Here is a 23,590-nt window from a genome sequence, read left to right as displayed (position 1 = left end):
CATTGATAGTGATGGCTCTGTTAGCTAGGAGATAAGTAGATCTGCCCTCCATTATCATCAACCGCACAGCAGTGGCTAAAAATAGCCAAAAGAAAGAGTGGTTTCTCCTGCCATCCACAATGCATCCACTCCCTGGATCACCAGACCCCTACTCACCACCCGAGAGAAATCTGTACGATCTGTAAAGTAAGCTGTATTTTCCGTTACGAGGTGGCATGCTGTTACAAGCACATTGATTCATTGTGTTTCTCCACCCACAGGCAGTCATGCAGAGACAGCTCGTGGACTTAAACCCATTTCACGAGACAGAATGTCAAACAGCTGTGGTTCAGGAAGACTAAAGGAAGCGTTTCGGCTTTGCCAGCAAGCTGTTTATCCATGAAGAGCATCTCGGTTCTGGGCATTTGATGCTCACAGAGGCTAAAGAAGTGCGACAGTGAAGAATCCAAAAGCAAAGTGATAATTAAGTTCCAAGAGTCTCCCGAGTCATTTTTATTTAAAGTCTCTGCAACAAACTGCAAACTGGCCTCACTTCTGTTTATAGGGATAAACCATTACACATGGAAAAGAATGACACCTGCCTTGTGTAGCATTTTATATAACTGTGTACACACAAGCCTCAACATGTATGACTTAGTATGTAGACTTTCTGCTCTCTAGCCGCCTGTCCTTGCAGCTTCGGGCTCTGCTGCTGCTGACGGCATCGTCCTTACGGTCAAACAAGCCGTGCAGACAAAGCTCAATCAGGACAACTTCCTCTTGGTTTCTGGAGCAGTGGGGGCCGGACCTTACTGCACTTTCACAGATAAAGTAAGCTGACCCAGACTAAGTCCTTCCACTTTGTCCATATATCTGCTTGTCGTAGGCTCACTTTACATTTGATCAGTCGTATTTTTGCCCCCCCGCAACTACATCGTGACAGAACATGTCCTAACATGTTGCAACTGTGTCCGAGATGAATGAAAAGAGGCTTAAATTTATCTATGCAAACTAGCAGCACGTAATGGTAATGCTACTCTTAGCAATGTGTGGCAAAGGAAGCACTACACACCTGTATTTGTCCAGCGTCAATCTGTGTTCTTTAAACATGACGTGTTAACACGAGCTGTGCAACAACTGTTATCTTGAAGTCGATTTACAGATTTTTCATGGATGTCTGGGTTTGGCTGGGTAAAGACAGAAAATAGTCTCAAAACCACTAAAGCATGTTTAGTCAATCTTTCCACTGAGGATGTATATTTTTCCTTAAGCATGATCTCTTTGTATATTTGAATATATGCTGCTTTGGTTTGGATCTGCTTCCGAGTTCCTGCTGTGGAAATATGTTACTGCCACTATCAGGCTTTGCCGTAGAGTTGGCGAAATCCATGTGGCTTTTATTTCACTTTGCAAAAACAGTACATAGAAATCAGGCCAAAGCCCTTTTTTAGTCACACCAGACGACACAGTCTTTGTTTCATTCAACCTCAGAGTAATTCATCAAAGCCTGAAATGCTTTTATGAGTCTTTTACTTTTGAATGATGTCTTTCACCAATCTACTAGAAAGACCTGGCAGAGCATGGTGACTTGCACTTCACAGCACCAACATGACCAACAAGTTCACTTAAACTTCTTTAGAAAGAGTCACAGTGTTGGTATTTAAACATTTTTACTATGAGCCTTAAATAAAAACTGCAGTGCTCCTGAAAACTTTCTCTCTGCTCTGCGCATCAAAGCCAGGATTTTGGCTTTCAAGTGAATCTGACAGACATGGACTCAGCTCAGATTTTATGGGGAGTCTATTAAAGAATGACGGAAATCAAAAGGACAAAACTATAGCCGAAGCTCAATTCCACATTTTTAAACTGCACCTTTCCATTAACTGAACTGAAAAAGGTTTTCTTTGTCTTCTCTTTTGGTCCATCAGTCTTCACACAGTATCCATGTCTTAGACTACAACCTTCTTCAAACTCTGACTTCATACATTCAAAGTTTAAATGTATATTATAAAAGCTGCCAAACCAACAGTTGGTTTTTGTAGTCAAACCAGATTTTTGAGAAACACATCTGAAACTGATCTGTTTACATCTGGTGTTTATAGATTTAAACAGTGCTGCACAAAATACCCCTTATTTCTTTATATTTTGCTTTGAAGGCTTTCTTGTAATTTTTAAGTGGTCTTGAGCAACAGTTCTCCAGGCTTTCTGGAGGCCTTTTTAAAGTTTTTCTTTCGACATTGGTGCTTTTTCACAGATTTTCAGTCCAGTCCTTGTACTTTTTTTTTGTTTGTTACATCACTTAACGCTGACCTATGAATCACTCTGTATACATGCAGTATAACAGATAACTGAAAAACATTTTAAAATGGTATCTTCTGTTACTTTGTTACTACCAGCACACTGGAAAAACATAATTTGTTCCCCTTTCTTTAGCTGAATTCACAATAAAATGCCAAAGATAACACAGTGTGACAGGCGTAAAATAGTATTTTGGCACCAAGAAAATGATTCCAAATGAGTCATTTGCTGAAAACTTGGCATAATTCAGGATATTGCGCAGTTTGTTCTTAAACATTTTTGACAAAACTGGACAACAAGAGGACAAAACAAGAAGCGGCAGAAGTAAAAACAATCTACAGCAGATGAACATGACCGGGAAGTCACGTCTTTAACAAATCCATCAAAGAACCTGACACGTGACCTCAGAGATGCATCTGGACCTTGAGCAGATCCATCTACTGTTTGCTGAAGCCTCATCAGAAATGGCCTCAGTGGAAGAGTGGCTGTCAAGAAACCATTATTAAGGAAGGTAAACGGAGAGGAGAGGCTATGTTACACAAGAACTGGACTGAAAAATCAGTGGCAACAGGTCTGATGGAGTGATGAATCCAAATTTGAAAGCTCTGGTTCAAATTGTCAATATGTAGAGAGGGGGCCAGGACACAGGTACAACAGTGACTATTTACAGTACTTTTTTGCATGTTTGCGCATTTTAATAGATTGCTGCCCCCACTGCACTTTCATTGCAAAATATCAAGAAATTAGGGGTAGCTCAAGATTTTTGCACAGTACTGTACATACAGTATAAAAGAGTTGTATAGAAATAGGAACAAATAATGGAGTTATTGTCTATTAACTTTGCAGCACTGCACTTCACAAAATAGATTGCGATTCACTATAAAGACAGTTTGACTTTGCACTGTCTGCTCAGCTGTGACGCTACTCTGCAACATGTGCTGCAGGACTCACTGCAGAGTAGGGCTGTGCGATATGACCAGAATATCATATCCCGATACAAGACATCTACTGTCGATAACGATATAAATCACAAAAATTTAACATTTTCTGTAAATTCTGTGAATCTCGGGCAGCTCGACTTGTGTGAAGTGTTTCCAGCTGGGCGTCGTGTACCTGGAGTCAAGTGTTTTAACCGATGCATGAAACCATACATTTTAGACATAAGTTGTAACGCCGTTTCTTTGTGAGTATTTATTACAAGGCGTGCTGCAGGGGAAAAGCCTGTTCTAACGTTTGAGTCTAAGGTTTATTTTTTAGCACCTGACGCCTCTTTTTTGCTTTTCATCCATAAATAATCTGCATACTCTTTCACGTGATTCAGTTTATTTTGAAAAGTCTCAACAGGATCTTGAGCTTTATTGTGAAAGGTTTATGTGGAAAATAAACAAGCGGACACGTGATGGTTTTACCGTCGTTGTTGCTAAGGACAACGCATAAAAACAGGCGCTTGTCCGTCCTTAGTGTGGTTATATTAAATATAAGAGAAAGAGATAACTTTAAGAAATTAATATAGACACTACAGTGACCATTAAAACGATGAAAAAATGTTGCTGTAAACAGTTTATTTTGCGACACAACGAAACAAACGATAGCGTAAACTGATCCGATATGTATCGTTATATCGAACAGCCCTACTGTAGAGTATTACTGACACAGGATTCTGAGCAGCTCTGCTGGATAAACTATATGATTGTCACGACAAGCATCAGTTTCTGCATTATGGTCTGCAAAGGGAAAAGTTGTCTTGTTAGAAACACCTAAGAAAATACCAATAAATCCCTGACAGGCCATTTTGCTCTAGTAGGTTCCCGCCACACTCGGTGCCACTGGGACAACATCGCCTCGATAGCACATGCATGAACACTCGGTGAAAACAACAGCAGCCATATTATCACAGCTGGTAATCAAGCAATATAAAAAAATATATTAAAAAAAACAAGGATTCAAGAGAAACCAATCCTCCCATCTCTCTGTACTCTGTCATCTCTCTCACAGTAACCTTTGAAAGGCCAGCTTTTCCTCAGTGGGCATCTGGAAGGCAGTGAAGCTCCCGTGAATTTAGCATATGATAGCACGGGTTTATGGTCATCGTGGAGCGGACAGCGTGGGGTAAAGGAGGCCGTGATGCTGAACTAATGACCGGCAAAGCCTCCCGTGTGACACTAAGAGGTGACACCATGATGTTAAAAGGAGTGAACATAACTTTCTCATAAGTAAACTGCAGGGGGGGTCTTAATAGTAATAATAATAATACAATCTGCATGAGCAAACTCTGTTGCACATGACATACTCCCATGCAGTTCTCAAAGGTTTTTCAGATTAAATGAGACGCTGTGAAACTCTGCTTAACAGACTTTCTACCTGTTTTTTTCCTCCTCCCTGACCTTTGTCCTCATTAGTCCCATCAAAATGCAATTAATAACCCAGCACGTTTGTGTCTGGCACCATTCACTGTGGGATTCTGTCCTCTTATCAGCACAGTGGTTTGTTTTGCTAGAGGCACGCCAGCCATATCTGTGGGTGGTTTCCACTTGACAGTTTGACTCTCAGTTTAAGGCTATTCCTGAGCTCCAGGGCACGCCACAGGGATGATGAACTCATCCATCAGGGTGCCGCTCAGGCTCCTTCTCGTGAGTGCACTTCCAATTGATTTGATTTGATGAAGACGGTGGCCTCATTAGATCTAATTTAGCGCATCATCTCAGAGCTCTGCCATCTCTGGATGAAGCTCACCTGCATCCTCGTCGCTTTCTCACCGCCTCAGGAAGGCAGAAAAATCTCTTGGAAACCGAAAACAAAAGGACAGGAAACAAAAAAAAAAGTAACACACGAAGGACTTTTCAGGACAAGAACACTGAGGTTTCCTCTTTTCAAGAAAAACACCAGCTAAAGTAACCACAGTGAATCACAGAGGACTGGAAAACTGACAGCAGAGAGAGGGGAAGGACACGGGGTATGAATGACTCTACAATCACATATGATGGCACTGACTTTCCAGCAATCAGTCACATCTAAAGACATGCAATTTATGTCCTCAGACGTTGCTCAATCCAGTGCTGTGCACTGGAAACGACCACTTAGCAAAAAGCAAACTTCCCCCCTCCCCACTATTTTCTTTTTGTTGCAACAGAAACAGTTTGTTGTGTCTTTAAAACTTTATTGTGTCTCTTTCCTTGTCCAAATCCAAATTCAGCATCATAACAGCCGCACTGAAATCACTTGGAGGCTCTCCAACTAACACTTTCCACTTGCAGGAAGGCCTACCTGTAAATGCACTGCACGTGATTTGTGTTACGAGCACTCACTTAAAAATAACCTATAATAACATAATTAATATCTGCAAGTTTACTGTATTGTCGTGGAGTTTTATTTCCTATAAATGAGAAATAATAGTAACAAGCGGTGCTCCCAAATAAGGGGGAAAACCCCACAGTGGTTCTTACCTTGTTATCTGTGTGTGTCCATGATCCAGTTGAGGCTGCAGGATTTTTGAAAATGAACTGATTGTGGGCTGTAAGTTATCACAGACACGCGACAGGAAGAGCGGAAAAATCCTAACAGATGCGGAGAAAATCTTCCAAAAACAGTGAGCTGATATCCGGAAACTGCGCTCTGGACTAAGCGCAGAAATAACAACAAGAACAAGCTGCACTCAGGCGTAAAGATATTCTTCTTCTTTCAGAGGTGCATAAATCCAGAGTGGAGTGGACAGAGGGGAATAACCTGCAGTGGCCGATGTGTTTCAGAGTAAAGTTTTTTTTTCTTCTTCTTCTTCGCCCTGCGCTTTGCTTGTCTCAACACACACTACGGAGAGAAGCGAGAGAGCCGAGTTTCACCCCGGAGCTGCGCTTCTGATGTCAGCAACAACGTGAGCTCCAGGAAGTGGTGACGCTGTCCGGTGGTGCGTTTCCACGGCAGCGGCTTCAAACCTCAGAGAGTACCGCCACACCGTGGACATCAGGGGCAAATACATATTGTCCTGTGCTCCTACGCTCTGTGTCGCAAAGTTCAGGTGGACGGAGGTGCTGTGCTATACTGCAAATACTACTATCGATCCAATGCCAAGTAAACACATTTACAGTGATGATAGCAATGTCAATACTTTTAACTTATAAAGGCAGCTGACCTTACATTAATGCTGGGAGATACTGCAAGTTTTTGGTATTGATCTGATACCAACCTAACGTATAAAAGCAGCTTGTGTAGGGGAGGGCAGTGTTTATGACTTGTGAGATTAATCATCATCGATTTGCAAATTGTGACATTTTTAATTACCACTAAAACACTGAATTTTACATAGTTTTTAAATTTTGCCTGTCTCTAAAGCACTGTTGCTGTGTGTTGTTGCGCTATAACTGTGACATAATTAAAGCTACATGCTGAAATTAGAAGATAGAAACAAAGTATCAATCCTACTGAGTCAGATACCAATACCAGCCTTGGTACATACATGTAGTGAGCAATATGGTGGACATAGCAGGTTATGAAGTTGGCATTAGGCATAATCAGATTGGACAAACTTCAACCATCCCAACCAAAGGAAGACGAGCTAAAATCCAAATGTCATTTTTGGGGGGGAAATATTTATGCTTTTTTCCCCTCCTGTTTGTTTCCTTTATTTAACTACAGTGTGTGATTTTAATTGTATCCGTATGTCGATACATAGCATGCGGTAGAAAGGACGAAAATCGTGACACAGCTGTTGATGGGTTGAGGATTGCCACTTTAAAGGTTATGCAAGATGAGCAAGCATGAGTCTGATTAGATATATGTCAAATTTTCATATCATGCTGCTCTGTCAGGACTCCACATCTGGTGTGCAGACAGGCCAGCAGTGTTTGCCTCATTGTATCCATACTAAGCTGTTAGAAGTCTTTTTTCTTTCCATCCAGTCTTGGAAAACACTGATATTTGGGATGATATGAACTATTTCATATCCAGGTAAAAATCCCACTGAGAATAAAACGCTCATTTTCAAGATCAATCTGGCAAAGGTTTTGTTTTGTTTTTTTGGTGGTGGTGGTGGTGGTGGGGCAGTGATCAGTTCTCCACACATGCCTGCTTCATCAGTGCAGCTGAAGTGTTTCTAACTCCCCTCACTTGATCTCAGTGGGTTGACAGTGCCTGTTGACTGTCATCATAGCTCCATTTGAGTGTTTTAAATTGTCAGATAAAGAGCACGAACACTTGCATCTGCAAACACTGTGATACTATTTTACCATTAGCATGGATAATAATCTGTATCTTTTCCCTGCATGTCAGCTAATAGGAGCACACACACATGGCAGCACATTGCTAACTGTATTATAAGTATTACACCTCACTAAATGATCAAATGCTCTACTTAACCACACATCACTGACTATTTTTGCCTCTCATTTGATTGCTGAGCATTTGCATTGTGCATTTCATTTGTATCTTGGGGGGGGGGGGGAAAGGCTACCTGTGTACCAAAAATTATTTACAATGGGCATAAAAACAAAACCCGGAGGGAGACAATCAGAATGACGAATGCTTAACTGACCTTGGGCCCAGCATCAGATTAGTTCCAAACAGCAGTGTTTTATTGTGATCAGACATGCCCTTGCTCTCTGTAAGACTGCTTCAGTGCAATGAATATCAATTGGACATTTGCATCTCTCTATGGATTTGAGTGCTTGTAGATGCTAAACTGTGCTGCAGATGAACACGGCATGCAGCTGTTATGAACACTCACAGCCTGTGAGTGTGGGGGAGTTCACATGTTTTTTATTTGTTTTGGGGTTTTTTCTAGCATCACCTGAGAGAATTTTGGAGATCAGGAGGGTTCCCCAGAGACAAACCACATACTATACCATTATATACTTGAGCCATATACGCTTACATATAGGTCATAGTATATAACATAACCTTTGTCTATTGGCCATCTGCAGAAATATTAAAATCATACTAATATTCATGTGTCTCATGTGTAAAAAACCATGCAGAATGAATTTTAAACTGATTGCTGAGTATTGAACCTTTGCCTTTATGAGTGCTGGGAAAACCAGTTAGAATAGAGTATATGTTTAATGAACATGTTTACATACTGGCGCTTATCCTTCTAGTTTTTACATTTTGCTAAGTGGTCTCCTAGAAAAATGGAAAAAATGCACATGCAAACTGTGGCTGATATCGATTTGTTGGGAATCAATGAGGCCTCTCTGTCAGTAAGAGGAGCACCTCAGGGAACCCTTAGAATACTGGGAAAGTCTTTTTTTAAAGCAATGTTCAAAGCTTTTCTAGTGTCTTTGGCAGTTTTCTGCTCTGGCTACTGTCTCTCGGGCATTTTGCATGGTTTTTAGGTCCACTGGGACTAAAATGGAGGGTTAGCTGCTGCCTCAAATTTTCCAGACTGCATGAGACATCTAAAAAAAACACAGAAGAGATTTCTTCAGATTCTCTTAATCTTTTGATGATATTATGTTACTGTAGATGATGAGATTTTCAAAATTTTCACAATTTTAAGTTGTGCAACATTATTCTGAAACGTGTTCAGAATTTGTAGATGCAATTTGTTTAGTGGTTTTTCTTTCAGATTGCTGAAAGGCTTTTGGGAAATGTTCTTTTTATACCCAGTCACGATACTGACCTGCTGTAAATGAACCGAATTAACTGTAAAATGTTTCTCCAGCTGTTTCTTTTTAGAACCACTTAATTCCTCAGCCTTTTGTCGGCACTGTCCAAGCTTTTTGGAGGTGTGTCGCTAACATCAGATTCAAAATGAGCCAATATTTTTCTTAAAATTGTGGATTGCTGCAGTTTTAAACATTTCATACCTGTTCTATGATCTGTCGTGATTAAAATATGGGTTCGAACATTTGCAAACTACTGAATTCTCCTTTTATTTCGATTTTGAAGTTTACTAACTTTTTTTGAAATTGGAGTTGTATGATACATGTGAATGTAGCTATTATATAGCTATTTCACAATGAAGTGGCCTCAAGGCTATGTGCCAACAGAAGCCACATTGCTGTTTTACCGGATAAATCACTAATTAATATTTAAACACAGGAAGTTGGAGTTTGCTACTGCGAGTCTTGACATGCTGCATCTTTCTGTCTGTATCTTTTCATAATTAAATGTCTTTATGAAAACAGTCATGACTTAGTGTTCGCTGCAAGCACTTTAATGCCGTTGTACATAAAGAATAAAAGAAGAGCAGAAATGACCTTTTATATTTATTTATATTCTAACAGATCAACTGTAAATAAAGAGATTCAACACCTTTAGCTTATTTAGCTCGACCTGTACATTTCATCAAAGGATCCTGTTCCCCGGAGCTGCAGCGTGACAGACGTCTTTATGAGAGGAGACTGGATAACCAGGAGAGTGCTGAACTCTCTGTCGTCACTGAAACACACATAACCACACTTTGAACGCGTTACATAAAGCTAGCTGGGTATTTTTTACTGTTTACGATTTCAATAGTAAAAATTCTTTCGATGGTTTACTGCATTACCCGGGAGTGAAGCTGATCTGAAGACACTGGCTGCTGCTGGTGACGCGGTGCTCCTTGGACCCGAGCAGTCCAAAGTCAGGTGTTACTCCGAACACATGGGAGTCCCCTTCAACTGACTCTGCACAGGGTGAATGACACGAGTAGGGCTGACATGCTATGCAAAGCAATTTGGGCTTCACATAGAGAGATAGATTTCTAGGCAACATAGAGGTTATTGATTGATTTGTGATTACTTGTAATAGATTTCCAGAACATGTGGGCTCCACAGCTGTACAGATTTACTTCTCTGGTTTGCGTCTGGCCCACATAGCAGAGCCCAAAGTCGACGCTGACAGCAGAGAAACGCAGTGTTGGAAGATCCAGATGAGCGCAGAGTGGCACCGTCTGCACAATAGACTATGTGAGGTCATATAGCAGCTCCCAACCGAGCTGTTATACACGCATTGAACAGATGTCCCTAACCTGCAGGGTGTTGTTGCTGTAGTGAATCAGGAGATTCTGCTCGAACCTCAGCTTCATCTGCCTGTTTGCACCGTGGATCAGCTTCACCCCAGGAGGGATTTCCTCATCTGTCTGTTCCACATGGTCCAGAAGAGGCAGGGAACAGTGGAAGGCCACTTTCACCTAGTATTTAAACAAAAGAGGGCAACACTTACAAATAATTGTGTAAATCAAATTCTAATGATGCTGCTGCATCCATGACTCATCTCACCCGCATGCTGTGTTGTGGCTTAAGCACTAAAGACTGATTGTCCCCAGACGGAGGATTCCTGGAGGTGCTGGTCGGGCCTCTGGGTTTTGGTTTGACCACTGAAAACGGAGGCTGAGTCCCCAGGCTGAAGTGCAGGGGCATCTCTGAAGTGTTTTTCAGCTGGAAGCTTTGTGTGATGTCAAATTCACGCACTACTATCTGCAAAAAAAAGAAAAGAAAAATAGACTGTTCAAAATTTACTTGGGACAAACATCTCATGTGTGCACTTGCATGTCAGAGCACTGGTGATTAGTGTTGTACACTTCTCAGACCTACCTCGTTGTCTGAGTTTGCCATCAGTAAATCACCGGCCGAAGCACAAAACTCCAGCACCCCATCGTCCTCCTCCGCCTGCACTAAAAGCCTGCAGCGACAGGAAGTCAAGAGGAAGATATGCAACTTAATCAGACCACCTCTGAGCTGCTTTTACCTAACCTCAGCTTATTTTAATTTAAGAAACATAAATCGAGCAGGATGCATTACGTGTCCGGGTGGGGATAAATAGCAGGAATATAATTGCTTACGCTGCAGTCTGAACGGCTGCTAGTAGATCCACTCTGACGGGCTCTAAATCCAAACCCTGAGCCCTCCCAACTTTACCGGGAACACAAGCAGCCAGCTGAATTACACACAACAATAAAGTATAAGGATTTAGGCTGGATCACAGTTATCTACTGTTTGCATTTCCCAGGATTTAACATCGAATCACAACAGCTTACCTCGGAGTCTAGGTTCATAAAACCCAGAGCCAAGCCGACACATCTGGACTTACGAGCAGCCCCAGAAAGGGTCAAAGGAGTAAAAGACACATGGATGGCTCTGCTGCTCTTTGCTGGAATCACCTTGAGATTTACAAAGAAAAGCATCATTACTCAGATGAAATAACAGACAACAAGCACGTGGCTAAAATCCTCCGACCGTACTATTTGTTGCGGTGTGATGCAGAAGGGGTAATCTGAGAGGTTGCCCATGTGAGGCCTGATGTGGACAGATATGAGTTTTTTCTTTCCAAGAGAGGGATAAAGACAAGTCTCCTCTTCTTCCCCACGCTCATCTTCAGACATATATTCTTCCTCTTCCACATCCTGAAATCAATACAGGAAAGCTAGGTCGAGCCATTCAAAGAAGAAAATGTGCGTTTATGAGGTTTTCCCACAGGATGTGTGGTAAAATCTTTAAGCATGTGCATCATGGTGTTCAATATATACTCACAGTCAAGCTTTGGAGAGAAGCACTTGTTTCCTCAGAAACTGTGGTGCGTGTTTTTTCCCATGCTGTTTCATTGAAGCTAGAAAGCCTCAGCGCGCTGCTCAGCACCTCGTTGCCATCAGCATCTTTAAGGGGGAAAGCGTCTCCAAACACCACCACAAAGTCCAGCAGTTTACCGTCGTTCTGATCTACGTTGTAAGTTTCCCAGTCCAAACGAATATCTGTCACCCAGCCGACATTTACATTATATCATTTAGAACTTATTTCTTCAAGCTGTATTTATGTCCTACGGGCAAATGCAATTCAAAGTGCTTTCCAGTTGACTGATGAGCAGATAATAGGATTTCACAATGGCAAGGACAGCACTCTCAAAAGCACCGAAAGCCACTCGAAAACACCTAAAAGCGCCAAAACAGCAGCTACCAGTAAAGCCGAAGCTCTGTTTATATACATATATATATATATATCGATCTATTAAGCTCTATTATAAATCCCATTTGATATTTTTTATTCCAGTAATAAGCTGGAATGCAGTTAGTCCCTCAGACAGGAAACGAGAGGGTCATTAAGTCCTTTTCCAGCACACAGTGTTTACTGAGAACACTTACCAAACATGGTGGGATTGTTGATGCGAAGAGAACGAGAAACGGTGTCACCACCCGATACATGAGTGCCAAACCTAATGATGAGGAGAGGTATTTCTCATTAAATGAGATAGCCGCTCATTAAAAATACACAAATATAGGTATAAATAGCTGGGGAAAAGGACTGTGGAACAGACTGTATGATTGGTCCCTGGTTCTGATCCTGTGCTCGTGGGCCCGTCATCTGGAAGTAGAGGGGGCAGCCTTTCACTGTCATATGGATGGGAATAAGCACAGGCTTGAGATCCCCCACCTGGATCAAAAATAAATCACTGAATTAAAATAAAGAAAGAGGCCATTTAGATTCACCATAGAACTCAAGACACACTGCACAATCACTCCCTGCTTTATCCACAGTTTACAAAATGAACATCAGTGTGTACTAAATGACACCATAAACTCATCAGGAACATGTTTTCTGAGGTCATAGAGCAGAAAACAGGTGTCGCCACCTGCTGGCCATTAAAAGAAATGCAGATTTAAGGTAGTTCTACAATGGCTTTACCTTTTAAGACTTAGTAGCTACATCCATGTTTTATATCCAGTTTATTACATCAGTTACATCACATTTATTAGCTTAAACTGTGGCAACATACTTTGCATATGAGGTGGTCTGTGTACTCCCCCCACATGTCAGTGTAGGCAGTCACGTCCACAGCCCGACTCTCAAACGCTCCGAGTGTCCCCGTGTGTGGCGTGACAAAAAAAGCGGCGCCTTTTCCATGAGCCAGCAGGCTACTCACAAACTCTGGCAACGAGCAAACAAACAGAGTCAGTTCCTTGTTTCTTTATATCAAAAGCACAATCTGAAGATGATGCATACCCTCGTGTGCTTTTTCCTCTGCTTTCTTAGCTTGAAGAGAGTGGAGCGGATTCGTGACGTATGCAAATCTGCGATTAAGATGCAGCCAGTGTCAGATTTTCTGTCAAAGCAGAGTTATACTTTGATCAATAATTCAGCTCCCTTCACCTTTTCTCTGGCTGCTTATTTGGCTTCAAGGCATGGCAGGTGAAATATTCTGCCTCTACGGTAAAAGGAGCCGGGATAGCAGTTTGATTGGTTATCAGTAACTGCTTGCTAACAGCACTCTTCAAAATGACACCATCTCCAAACTCAAGTACTGGTGTTGAAGGACTCTGACCATTTGGACTAGAACGAGAAAAAACAGTTTTTTCAGTATCTGAAACGGAGTTATTTGATGCAGTGGATTTTTAGATGCAAGACTTTAAGGCAAGTTCACTACCAGACACCGGGCACACTGTAAGACACACTGAGTTTCTTGGGTTTGGCCACAATTCCAACAACAAGAGGGGAGTTCATTCCCTGGACTTCACAGACAGCAGCAACCTCGGTCAGCTCGAGCTAGAAGAAAAAAGGTGAGACTTTTTTCTTTCAAACTTTAGGTGTGTTCAAAAAAATGCTGCAAACTAGCACTTACGTCTGTGTGAGCAGTAAAAGTCACTGTGATCTCCATGCTGACTTTAGGTCCCAGAGTACCAGAGGAGGGGTCAAAGGTGGCTGAACACAGTGAAGCTTGTTTGCCCTGCAGCTCGGCCTGTTCAAAGCAACAATAACTATTAAAAGACAAGCTCGATATAGCCCACATGCCCATGGAGAAAGATCTATTTCCCATTAATAATATGTACTGAAACAACCTTTTCCTGCATACGCTAGTGCAGCTTAATACAGTGAATGTTGTGTTGCATACCAGCCAACTGAACTGTGATGGCAGCAGGGTCTGATTGAAAAGAGTTACGGTGCCTGTGGCAGAAGCTCCAACATAAATTTCAGGGAAGGACAGCGTGCAGTTCAGAAGACAGACGTGGGACGACTGCACGTCTGCTCGCACTGACAGGTGACTGTAGGGAACACACAGGTAGTGCTGTTACTTACTCACATCTTATTAATATGGTTAATATGGTTTTTGTGGATTGTATTCTAGACTAAAAGGAGGAATCACATTGTCTTATGTGACTGTGCTTCCTTACCATCCTGTCCCATTTTCCACAGTCAGTTCCAGCTCAGTTTCAAACAGCTGGCAGGAATGTGGCTTAAAGAGCACGTCCACATTGCAAGAGGCCAAGGGAGGCAAGAGACCCCTGCTGGGTTCAACTGAGATCTAAGCAGCAACACAGATTGTTTATATGGAGTCACTTCATGAACAGAATTAACAGTCAGCCTAGCTTTCATTTTATCGTGTTTCCTATGTACCTGTGAGTCTTGATGCTTGCTCTCCAGGATCCAAGAGGCTTCCAGCTGGGTGGTATTGGTAAGGAGCAGGGTGGTCTGAGTCTGCTCTCTGGGCCTTATGGGTCCAAAGTCAATGCTGGGCACATTGAGAGTCACTGTGGGGCCCTGTTTAACACCACCAAATGATAGTAATGTCACAAAAACAGACGCTACAGTAATGCATTTATGCTGTGTGGTTGAATCTTACTTTGAAGGACACTTCTACAGCCAGAGTGACCGGCTCATGGTGGTGCTGTATGTGGCAAACCAAACTAGTCACAATATTCTCTGCTTTCCCTCCCGTCACAGTAAGACTGAAGTCAAAACATTCATTCTCCTCTGGATACGGCCCAGTAAAGAATCGTCAAGCCAAAAAACAAAAAAGATATAAACATTTAAAAATTATACTTTTTTGCACCATTAAGCAGATCAACTCTGTAATGCACCTATTCTGCCAGACGATGGCTCCACTTCTATTACATGACAGCTGCTGTTAATTCTCTCCCATTGAAAACAGATGAAGGTTTTGCTGTGGTTCCACATCTGGTGCACGTACAACACAGAAACAATAAATTCATTAATAATAGCGATGTGGGCGCAGAATGACGTGATTTAACTCCACTATTAGAAACTAACCTTGAACTGCCTTGAAGTGGGTGTGCAAATAAAAATCTCTCCGGGGATCACAATGGCGTAAGGCTCCAGCAAGATCTGATAAGGCTCCGTTGACCCCTTGACCTCTATCTCCATGATGATGACGCTTGTTACCTTGGAGCCAGGCTGCACGGGCTGAAGGACGCTATATCTCCCCAAATTATACAATTTGTTAGATACAAGAAATAAAAAATGAACAAGGCAGGCATTGTTTAGTAAGCATCATGTGTGAGAGCTTGTGATTTTATTTTGTTATATTAACATTTATCAACCTGCTGTCAAAAGGCTCTGGTGGCAGCTGGGGGATGTCTCTCAGGACTAAGTGGCAGACACTGTGATAATCCTTTAACTTGAGAAAACACATTCTTCATTCAAGAAATGCAACATTGTTTACCACAATGATACAATGATTGCTGGATTTATTTTTTTTTTTCAGCTATTTATCCCAAGTCCTCTTTACCTCTTTAGGACAAAAGATGAGCAGATACTCTTGGTCCTGGCAGGGAGCCAGGATGCCTGTTGAGGGGCTGACATGGAAAACCTCGTCTGTGGCCAAGTGGAACTGGATATGTGAGGCATCAGGGCTTTCCCGTGGAAGCAGAGGATGCAAGTTGGGCTTCATGATCTGCCAGTGAAAAGGAAGCTCCAAGTGGCTTTATTCCGAGATGAAGAAAGGAGAAAGAAACAGACACAAAATGTGTTATTTACCGATCTCTGAAAGGAATTTTGCTGTTGCAAAAAACAACAACACAGAGTCAGAAACAGAGTTTATTAGCATTTCATTATTCCATCCGGGAAACTTCAGCAATGTTAATACAGCTAGTACGGGTGCTTGAACCCTATCTTATGTTACCCTGTGGCCAAAAATTTGAAAAGGAAGAGATTTGCTTAAAAAAAAAAAGAGACGTGCGACTCTTACACATTGTTTCTGATGACAAGCTTCTTCTGTTGCACAGAGTGAGGGTTGCATGGGCTGAAACGGATAAAGTGCTCTGCAGTAAGGTCATGCACCTCTCCAACCACAGGAGGCTCCTCGCCCCCAGACACAGACACCAGCTCCAGTGCGATCAGCTGGCCCTCACCTGAGAAGCAAACGCACATTACACACAATGCATAATTTATTGCGGAGCATAGCTCTTAGCAATGCCTCTTGTTGGGATTTACCTTCAATGGAAATGTCTTTCACCTGGCAGTTGTCACACACAACAGTGAAAACCTGGCAGCTCTTCTCAGCGGTGGTTGGAAAGAAAACCACCTGTAAATCCACATTAAAACATTTTTTTTACATGCTCAGTTTCCATAGATACAGTCAGCTGATTAGAAGTCAGAGGTGGGGGAACTGAAAGGAAAAAACAAAGAAGAATTGAATTAACATATTACTCTACCTGATTTTAAATCCAGACTCACCTCAACAACAGTGGCCTCTCCTGGCTCCAGTACAAAAAGGGAGGGACTGACAGCAAAGGGTGGCTGCTCAGAAAAGTATGTTCTGGCCAAAGACTATATAAAGAAAATTGGAGCTAATGAGAATGAGACTGAGCTGTTTGGTTGCAGAAAAACTGAATTAAAACATTGATATATTTATATGTGTCAGTTTTTTACCCTAAAATTTGAAGCTGGCCACTCGTCCTTGGGAATAATGCAAAAGGTCCCAGTGCTGAGGCCCACATTTTGGCACAGAAACTCAACAAACTTGACTCCTCCAATGAGACAGTAACCACAGTCCAGGACTCTTGGTACTGAAGAATAAGAGGGAAGCATATCAGCAGTACATCGGCAAATGAAGTAACTAATGTGCATAACAACAAAATTGGTGGGGCAGATTGCAGTGAAAACATACAGGTGAGAATAGGAGGAGGTCTCCATGCCTCAATCGGTACCACAAATGGGCCCTCCGCCTGGGTCTCCACCACTATAAAGTCCTTGTAGTCTCCCAGGGAGTCTGGAGCAAAACGCAGCGTGTACTTACAGCTCATCCCCGGGGCAACAACGCCCCCTTCACCTGGGAATCTCCCTGCCAAAACGTATCACAATGACAACAATCTGAATTTTGTGTGGTACTGCTTATCTTCAGATAGCTTAGTGTAAGTTAAAACGTGAGGTTAATATTGGCATACAGAGGAGCTGCTGTCTCCACAGGAATGCTAAAACTGTATTCCAAAATGAAAACTTTTTTTTGTGGTTAAAGCTCTGTGGCATTCCTGTTTAATGCAGTCACTTACACTTTGACACACTTGCTTATTTCCTCACCACATCAACAACAAGAAAATATGCACCATCCAATCAGAACCAAAAGGAGCTCACCCAAGCCAATAGAGAAGTAAGGCGTGGTAGGAGGGATCACTCGGATGTGGCGGCTTGAAGAAGTCACGTTTTTAAGCTCCAGTGTAGTCTGAGACAGGAAAGGGCAGGGCAAGGGCTTGTTACAGTGCACCAATTCACAGAAAAAGGAGGATTCCGTTTTTGTCTGGTTATAAAAGCTCTGAAACACACCTCATAGATGTTTCCCACACTATAGTCGGTGAAAACCACCACTGAAGGTTTTGCTAGGAAGACTGGAATCGGCTCCTCGGCGGGGCTTTCAAAGTAAGAGTACAAACACAACCGCACCTGAGCATTGTGTGTATTCACAATAAAGACAGGCTCCCGGGAAGTGAAAGATAGGAAACAATCAGTTGTGGCTTTCAGTCACACTACAACACACAACACACATAATAGTCAGCTTGTCTTTTTTTAGAGACGCTTGGCTGTACCAGCAGAGTTTATCTATGTACAGTACATATTGATTCTGTGTGTGTCTAGCAGAGTGTGGGGACGTGCATTTGATGTAAACAGCCTGACTGCATTATGTGAGACTACATCATGTTCAGAGTATCAACTTACACATCTCTGCTATGGCACAAAGGGGGTACAGCTGTTTTCCACTGAGGTAAATGATACTCGTGTTTGCTGTGGATATTGAAGGGGATTGTCTTGCCTGAGCTTCCTGCATTTCCCATGCAAAAATGTCCTATCAGCAATGTGCCTTAACTGTACATGCTTCCTTATCACAAAATGATAAGGATGTTCCTTGAAATTATTAAAAAGCCTTTTATTCTCTTTAATTACCTTTTCTTTTTAGCGCCTTTGCTCTCAGGCTCTGCCTTCCCTTTGGTTCTGGGCCTGATGAGGGACGTGCCGCCCTGCTGAGAATTTATTGAGAAATTTATTGAGAAATTTAGGGGAAGGAAGCGCGGATTGCGAAGGAAGCTCTGTCGATCTTTCAGCTTCAGAAGTTTCTCCCAGCCATCCGCTCGATCCTTCACACTTGGCTCACCCTTCCATTTTGGCTTAGGCTTGGTCTGGTTTGGCTTGGAAGATGATTTTGATGGAATTACATTTTGAATTTGAATGCACGTTGTTCCCAGTTTACCTTTTTTTGCTATTGTTTAACAACCTTTTTATCCAATCATTATTATTTTTGATTGTATTTGGAGAAGAAACACAAAAATTGAATTAAAATACCTACTCGACCTTTGCCCAGGAAAAAGGGATCAGCAGCGATATATAAAGATCTTATCAATCTCCTTACCTCCCTTTGAGTTTCCTTCCTCCTTGGGGTGTCTGAGCAGGACTCAAAGGTCACACTGTGGTCTAACTGGATGTCTACAAAGCCCGTCTTTTCTGGGCGGCGAATGACTGTGTAACCATCATCCTGAGGCTTTCGGGACACATGCATGGTGAAGGCAATGGTCGGTTTGGCAGGATTCCACTTTTCTGACAAGAAAAGAAAGTTTGTAGCACCGAATCACTGGCAACTAATAAATTTAAGATAAATGGGTCAGATACCTGCTGCTGGTGCTCGTACATGTGGTTTTTGTGTAGCCAAGTAATCCTTTGGGGAAATCAGATTATTCATTTCAAGAAGATCTTCATCCACACACCAGGAAAAGGCTGATTTGACTGAAAATAGGTATAAAAATCGAATCAAATGAGGCATTCTGAAAACAAATAAACACATGTAGATGGTGGGATTAAGCAAGCATGATGAGCTCTTTGGTACATGAGTGCAGAGATACATACAATCTCAGTGCATCAGTACCCTCATCATCTTTTTGTGTTCTTATTAAGATAAGATAAGATAAGATAACCTTTATTAGTCCCACACGTGGGAAATTTGTTTTGTCACAGCAGGAGTGGACAGTGCAAAAGTTATGACGCAAAAATTAGAATACAATAAGAATAAATACAGTACACAGCTGTTGGTTGCAGAAGGCTCACCACACACATATAAACCTAGACAACGCAGTGGTGGTCAGCAACTAGTGTCTTGGTCCCTCATTCCTCATCCCTCAACTCCATGAGCACTGACTTTATCTTTCTGTTATCAGCTTTGTTTACTAAGTATAGTTGAGTTTGGAGTTACCAGCAGACCTGTTTTCTGTTGCGTTTCTATTACTCTAGTTTACAAAAACTACTAGAATAGAAGCCTGAATCCAATAGCCCGCTGTGTGGTTGGTTCACAGACTTCTTCTTCTTTTGTTTGTTTTAGCCGGAGCTCCCACCTCTTGTTTGTAATTTCATGATTGAAATCTTGTTGAATGCCACCAGCGTCATGACATCTTATATGTTAGGTTCCTTTGAGCCATACATTTAGGGACAGAAACACTAGTATATTACAGCAATATAACACAGTTATATTTTTAAAAGTTTTTAAAGTTTTTAAAAGTATCTCACCTGTAAGCAGTTCCTGATGATCACAGACATCTCCTGCTGTCGCCTTCATTCTCTCATAGGCCTGGTTTTCTTTGGCTGCAGCACATGCACTGGCCTGAATCATGTGATTGTCCAGCATGTCAACCTGCTTAATACGCTGTTCATACTCCGAATGAACCTGTGTGGCAATAGGGGGAAAATAACACTGTATTATTCTTCAGCTTACTTTTGACAGTGATTTTTTTTTATAAATTGTAGATGAGTGTATATGGTTACCTGTTGGAGTTCTTCAACGTATCTGTCATGATAGCTGCCTCGTACACGTTTTGTTTGAACTAGGTTGGACACAGTGTCTTTTCTAATTATGTCGTTTGTGTAAAGATGCTTAAAGATGCTTGCTAGTACATGGGAAATATTCTGGGATACGACGAAAGAGAAGTTAGCTTTTTCATTAGTATTATTATCATTAGTTTTGATGTTTCCTAGACATTTAAAGGTGTCAGGTGGATCTTACCTGGGATTTTCCACACGCGGGTCTGTGAGTGTTCACAGAAGGGTCAGCCCGCAGCTTTCCTCTGGTCTCCGGCTCCTCTTCCATAGCTGACACGTCTACTGTAGCTAAATGGATCATGCCAAATGTTACAGAGGTGTTAGTAAGAAAGAGATATATTCGTAGCTTAGATTAAGTAATTTATAAACTGGTGCGACGACTTCATAATTTGTCAGCCATGTTTTCTTACATGGGGTTGCTATAGCAACAACCAAACTTCCTTCTAGACAGGAAATTACGTTTTAGCATTTTTATATGTAAATTTAAATTATATATTATTGGTAGTAGTAGTACTAATTCGTGTTAATATTAGGACGACAGTTTAGTTTAGTTTTATTGAAATCGGTTCAAATCACTTCTAAGTATCTTCTTCTTCTCTGCTCCCTTTAGACTGCGGTCAAGTGAGCAGCACTGACATGTGAAGTAACGGTCAAGCCAGCCGTACCTCTTACGCGTATTACGGTATGGGTGCCGACTGGCTTAAAAACACCTGAGTCTTCTGTATCCTGCCATTTATCACTATTTTGCTACTCGATCCACTTCCAGTTTTGAAATATTTGCAATACGCCCAACCAATGCAGTGTCGTCAGTGCAGGGGCGGATCTAGAGAAATGTTCTTGTGGTGCCATGGAAATCAAATGAGGTGGAAAAATCAAAGCGTTTTTTAAGCACATAATGTAATCTATAACTTAATTATTTTCTGTATCCCACATAATTAAACATCTCAGTTACAAAAAATAATAAATAAATATGTATCCCAATAAGTATAAAATCCAGAAAGCTACACAACATGGGGCGATTCATTTACAAACACAAGTCTAACTTGGGTTTCACACTGTTTTCTGTTAGAAAAATTCAAATTGTTGCTTACATTTACACAAAATGTCAGAAATCTGCACTGTCATGAACAAATGTTTTTCATCATTTGCTGGGCTGAGGTCTTTTGCACCTGCAAATTGTCTTATTTCATTAATAACCTCACTGGCACACAACAAAACAGCAAATACATTACACACTGACTATGTCTGTGAAGGTTCTCAGTCATCCAGTCTTCAAGCAACTTAAAGAAGCTCCTTAGACTACACACTGACTACATAAGACAACACAATGTACTAACTACACACTCCCAACACAACTCCACAGCTATCTATCATTTCAAAACTCTCTCACTCGTTAGCTCTTGTTGCCCAAACTCCCCAAACTTTCCCCTCTTCCTCAACAACCAAATCCCGCATGTTGCCATTTTTTTAACAGGTCGACATGGTACATTTTTCCACCAATAGGAAAGAGGTGGCTTTTTTTCTTTCTTTACTTTTTTTAACCGCTTATAAAAAAAAAAAATTAATCATTGCTCTGGATTTAGTGGCCTGTCATTAAAATTTTAAAACTGATGTACTTTGAAGTAAGAACTTTTAACACGAGATAAAATAGAGACTCAGGGTGGCTGCAGCTTGTTGCTATGTCAGCTTCACATGTCGGTCATGTGATTTGGAGTTGCAGCACACAGAGGGTTAATAACACTCACTCACAACACTCATAACACCATTTGTTAATGGTGGAAGGGGGGTACAATTATGCAATATATTCAATTTTAGAATGTATATTCAGCTGTAATTGTTGCTGGGCTCAAAGTGTTAATGTTATCTTATTTTAATAAAGAACACTGTCATATGCAAAGCTAAAGTGGCATTAGGAGTATTAAGAGATCATTTTAGGGCAGCACATGCCACCCCATGCCACCTCTCTAGATCCGCCCCTGCATCAGTGTTGATCCTCTTCAGTTTGCTTACCAGTGGGAGTGGAGCATGCCACAAAAGGTGACAACTCATCACAGTTGCTTCATTCCACACTTGTAAAGCAGCAGAGCTCCTTCTGCCTCTAACCGATTCACACTTTCAGCCACGAACAACACTTCAGGATAGTAAACTCTGTCCAATGTAATTGGGATAGAGTTTACTATTAAATTTCTCTGAAACCATCCAATTCATTGGGCTGTGAGCTGGAAGGGTAGGAGTGAGGGTAAACTACAGTAAGAATCCAGTGAAATATTTGTGCCACCCTTTGCAGTTTTAGTTTAAAGCCGGGACCGGGATTGCTCAGTAGATAGCATGGTCGCCCAACGATCTGAAGGACGGGGATTCGGTTCCACTGAACAGCTACGCTGGTACCCCCGAGGAAGGTACCATCCCTACACACTGCTCCCCGGACGCCTGGTTAGTGGCTGCCCACCGCTTCACTGAGTGAATGGATTAAATGCAGAGAGAGTAATTTCCCCACAGGGATCAATAAAATATACTTCATTATTATTAATATCAGTTCAAAGTTGAGAATATTCAAAGCACAGTACTGTAATTTTCTCAGAAATCATACAGTTCTTTGGGCTGTGAGCCAGAGGAGGAAGAGTGAGGGTGATCCAGAGTAAGAATCCAGTGAAATATTTGCGTCACCTTTAACAGTTTTCCTGTAATAAAAAAACAAACAAACAAACAAACAAAAACCCCACACATAATCAAAAATACAGTGCAGCAATTTTACTTAGTTGGGGATCAGGTCAGGGTGAACAGGAATGTACAGTATAGTGAAAAGATATTGCTTTGGAAATATATTATCAACTCTTACAGGATATATAAACGTGTTTTTTTTTTAAATTTTCAATGCATAGTGCAGGAATTAGAAATTAATTTATATTATATATATATATCAACTGCTAATACTTCAAAACTTGAAGTTGGATTGAGAGGTAAAATAGTGAAAATGGCAGGAGTCGGCACCCGTACCGTAACATGCGTAAGAAAAGTGCAACAACATTGTGTTTGTGGCTGGGGGTGTCACTACCCGATCCGTACCGGAAACCCGATCGGTACCCCGCATGCGCGAAAGGTTTCTACTTCCGGTCGTAGCGTTTTACGATAGTTATGGGTCAGAGTATCTGTTAAAATGTTAAGAATAACAAGTATATCTTAAATGTTTGCAATAATGAAGCATTTCAGTACAATGTAGACAAAAACGAAAAATGAAAAGAAAGTTACGGATCAGGACTCTCCGATCCTTACTGCGCATGTGTAAAGTCTGACCGTACAAATCGGGTCTACCCGATCCG

General features: G+C 41.5%; 2 protein-coding genes across 4 annotated transcripts in view; both read right to left on the bottom strand.

The window, feature by feature from the left end:
* Positions 1-6,140, bottom strand: part of map3k22 (mitogen-activated protein kinase kinase kinase 22) — a 39,049-nt gene extending 32,909 nt beyond the window's left edge. For both annotated transcript variants that reach the window (XM_005722700.1, XM_005722701.1), the window contains exon 1: positions 5,721-6,140. The gene's annotated coding sequence lies outside the window, so the exon portion shown is untranslated. The remainder of the gene's footprint in view (positions 1-5,720) is intronic.
* Positions 6,141-9,463: 3,323 nt separating this feature from the next.
* Positions 9,464-20,690, bottom strand: dlec1 (DLEC1 cilia and flagella associated protein). Of its 2 annotated transcripts, none has more exons than XM_013915146.1 (38): positions 20,455-20,690; positions 20,217-20,357; positions 19,962-20,118; positions 19,074-19,187; positions 18,817-19,001; positions 18,354-18,595; positions 17,739-17,823; positions 17,550-17,637; positions 17,086-17,259; positions 16,848-16,984; positions 16,653-16,745; positions 16,410-16,500; positions 16,165-16,327; positions 15,706-15,898; positions 15,518-15,594; positions 15,228-15,390; positions 15,038-15,134; positions 14,800-14,930; positions 14,574-14,717; positions 14,351-14,481; positions 14,071-14,221; positions 13,801-13,917; positions 13,606-13,724; positions 13,332-13,511; positions 13,185-13,252; positions 12,958-13,109; positions 12,499-12,614; positions 12,326-12,396; positions 11,721-11,938; positions 11,432-11,593; positions 11,228-11,350; positions 11,033-11,127; positions 10,785-10,872; positions 10,470-10,667; positions 10,220-10,381; positions 9,991-10,141; positions 9,758-9,875; positions 9,464-9,648 (listed from the first exon to the last, which is right to left on the bottom strand). In XM_013915146.1, exons 1-38 carry the CDS (start codon positions 20,569-20,571, stop codon positions 9,534-9,536), a joined length of 5,127 nt encoding a protein of 1,708 aa, XP_013770600.1. In that variant the 5' UTR covers positions 20,572-20,690; the 3' UTR covers positions 9,464-9,533. The 2 variants fall into 2 exon arrangements, with proteins under 2 accessions (XP_013770600.1, XP_005722756.1); XM_005722699.1 differs by having other exon boundaries at positions 18,354-18,430.
* Between the last annotated feature and the right edge of the window lie 2,900 nt (positions 20,691-23,590).

This window comes from Pundamilia nyererei, unplaced genomic scaffold (genome assembly GCF_000239375.1).
Source record: "Pundamilia nyererei isolate P.nyererei 1_Seehausen unplaced genomic scaffold, PunNye1.0 scaffold00007, whole genome shotgun sequence".
Lineage (NCBI taxonomy): Eukaryota > Metazoa > Chordata > Actinopteri > Cichliformes > Cichlidae > Pundamilia > Pundamilia nyererei.
This window is presented reverse-complemented; position numbering and strand designations above follow the sequence as displayed.

Excerpts from the sequence above, each read along its gene's own strand:
- dlec1 (XM_013915146.1), bottom strand. The coding sequence starts at position 20,571 with ATGATCCATTTAGCTACAGTAGACGTGTCAGCTATGGAAGAGGAGCCG. Across the intron at positions 20,358-20,454 it reads CCGCGTGTGGAAAATCCCAG|AATATTTCCCATGTACTAGC; the intron begins GTAAGATCCACC and ends GTCGTATCCCAG. Across the intron at positions 13,512-13,605 it reads TACAGTGTGCCCGGTGTCTG|TCCAAATGGTCAGAGTCCTT; the intron begins GTAGTGAACTTG and ends TTCTCGTTCTAG.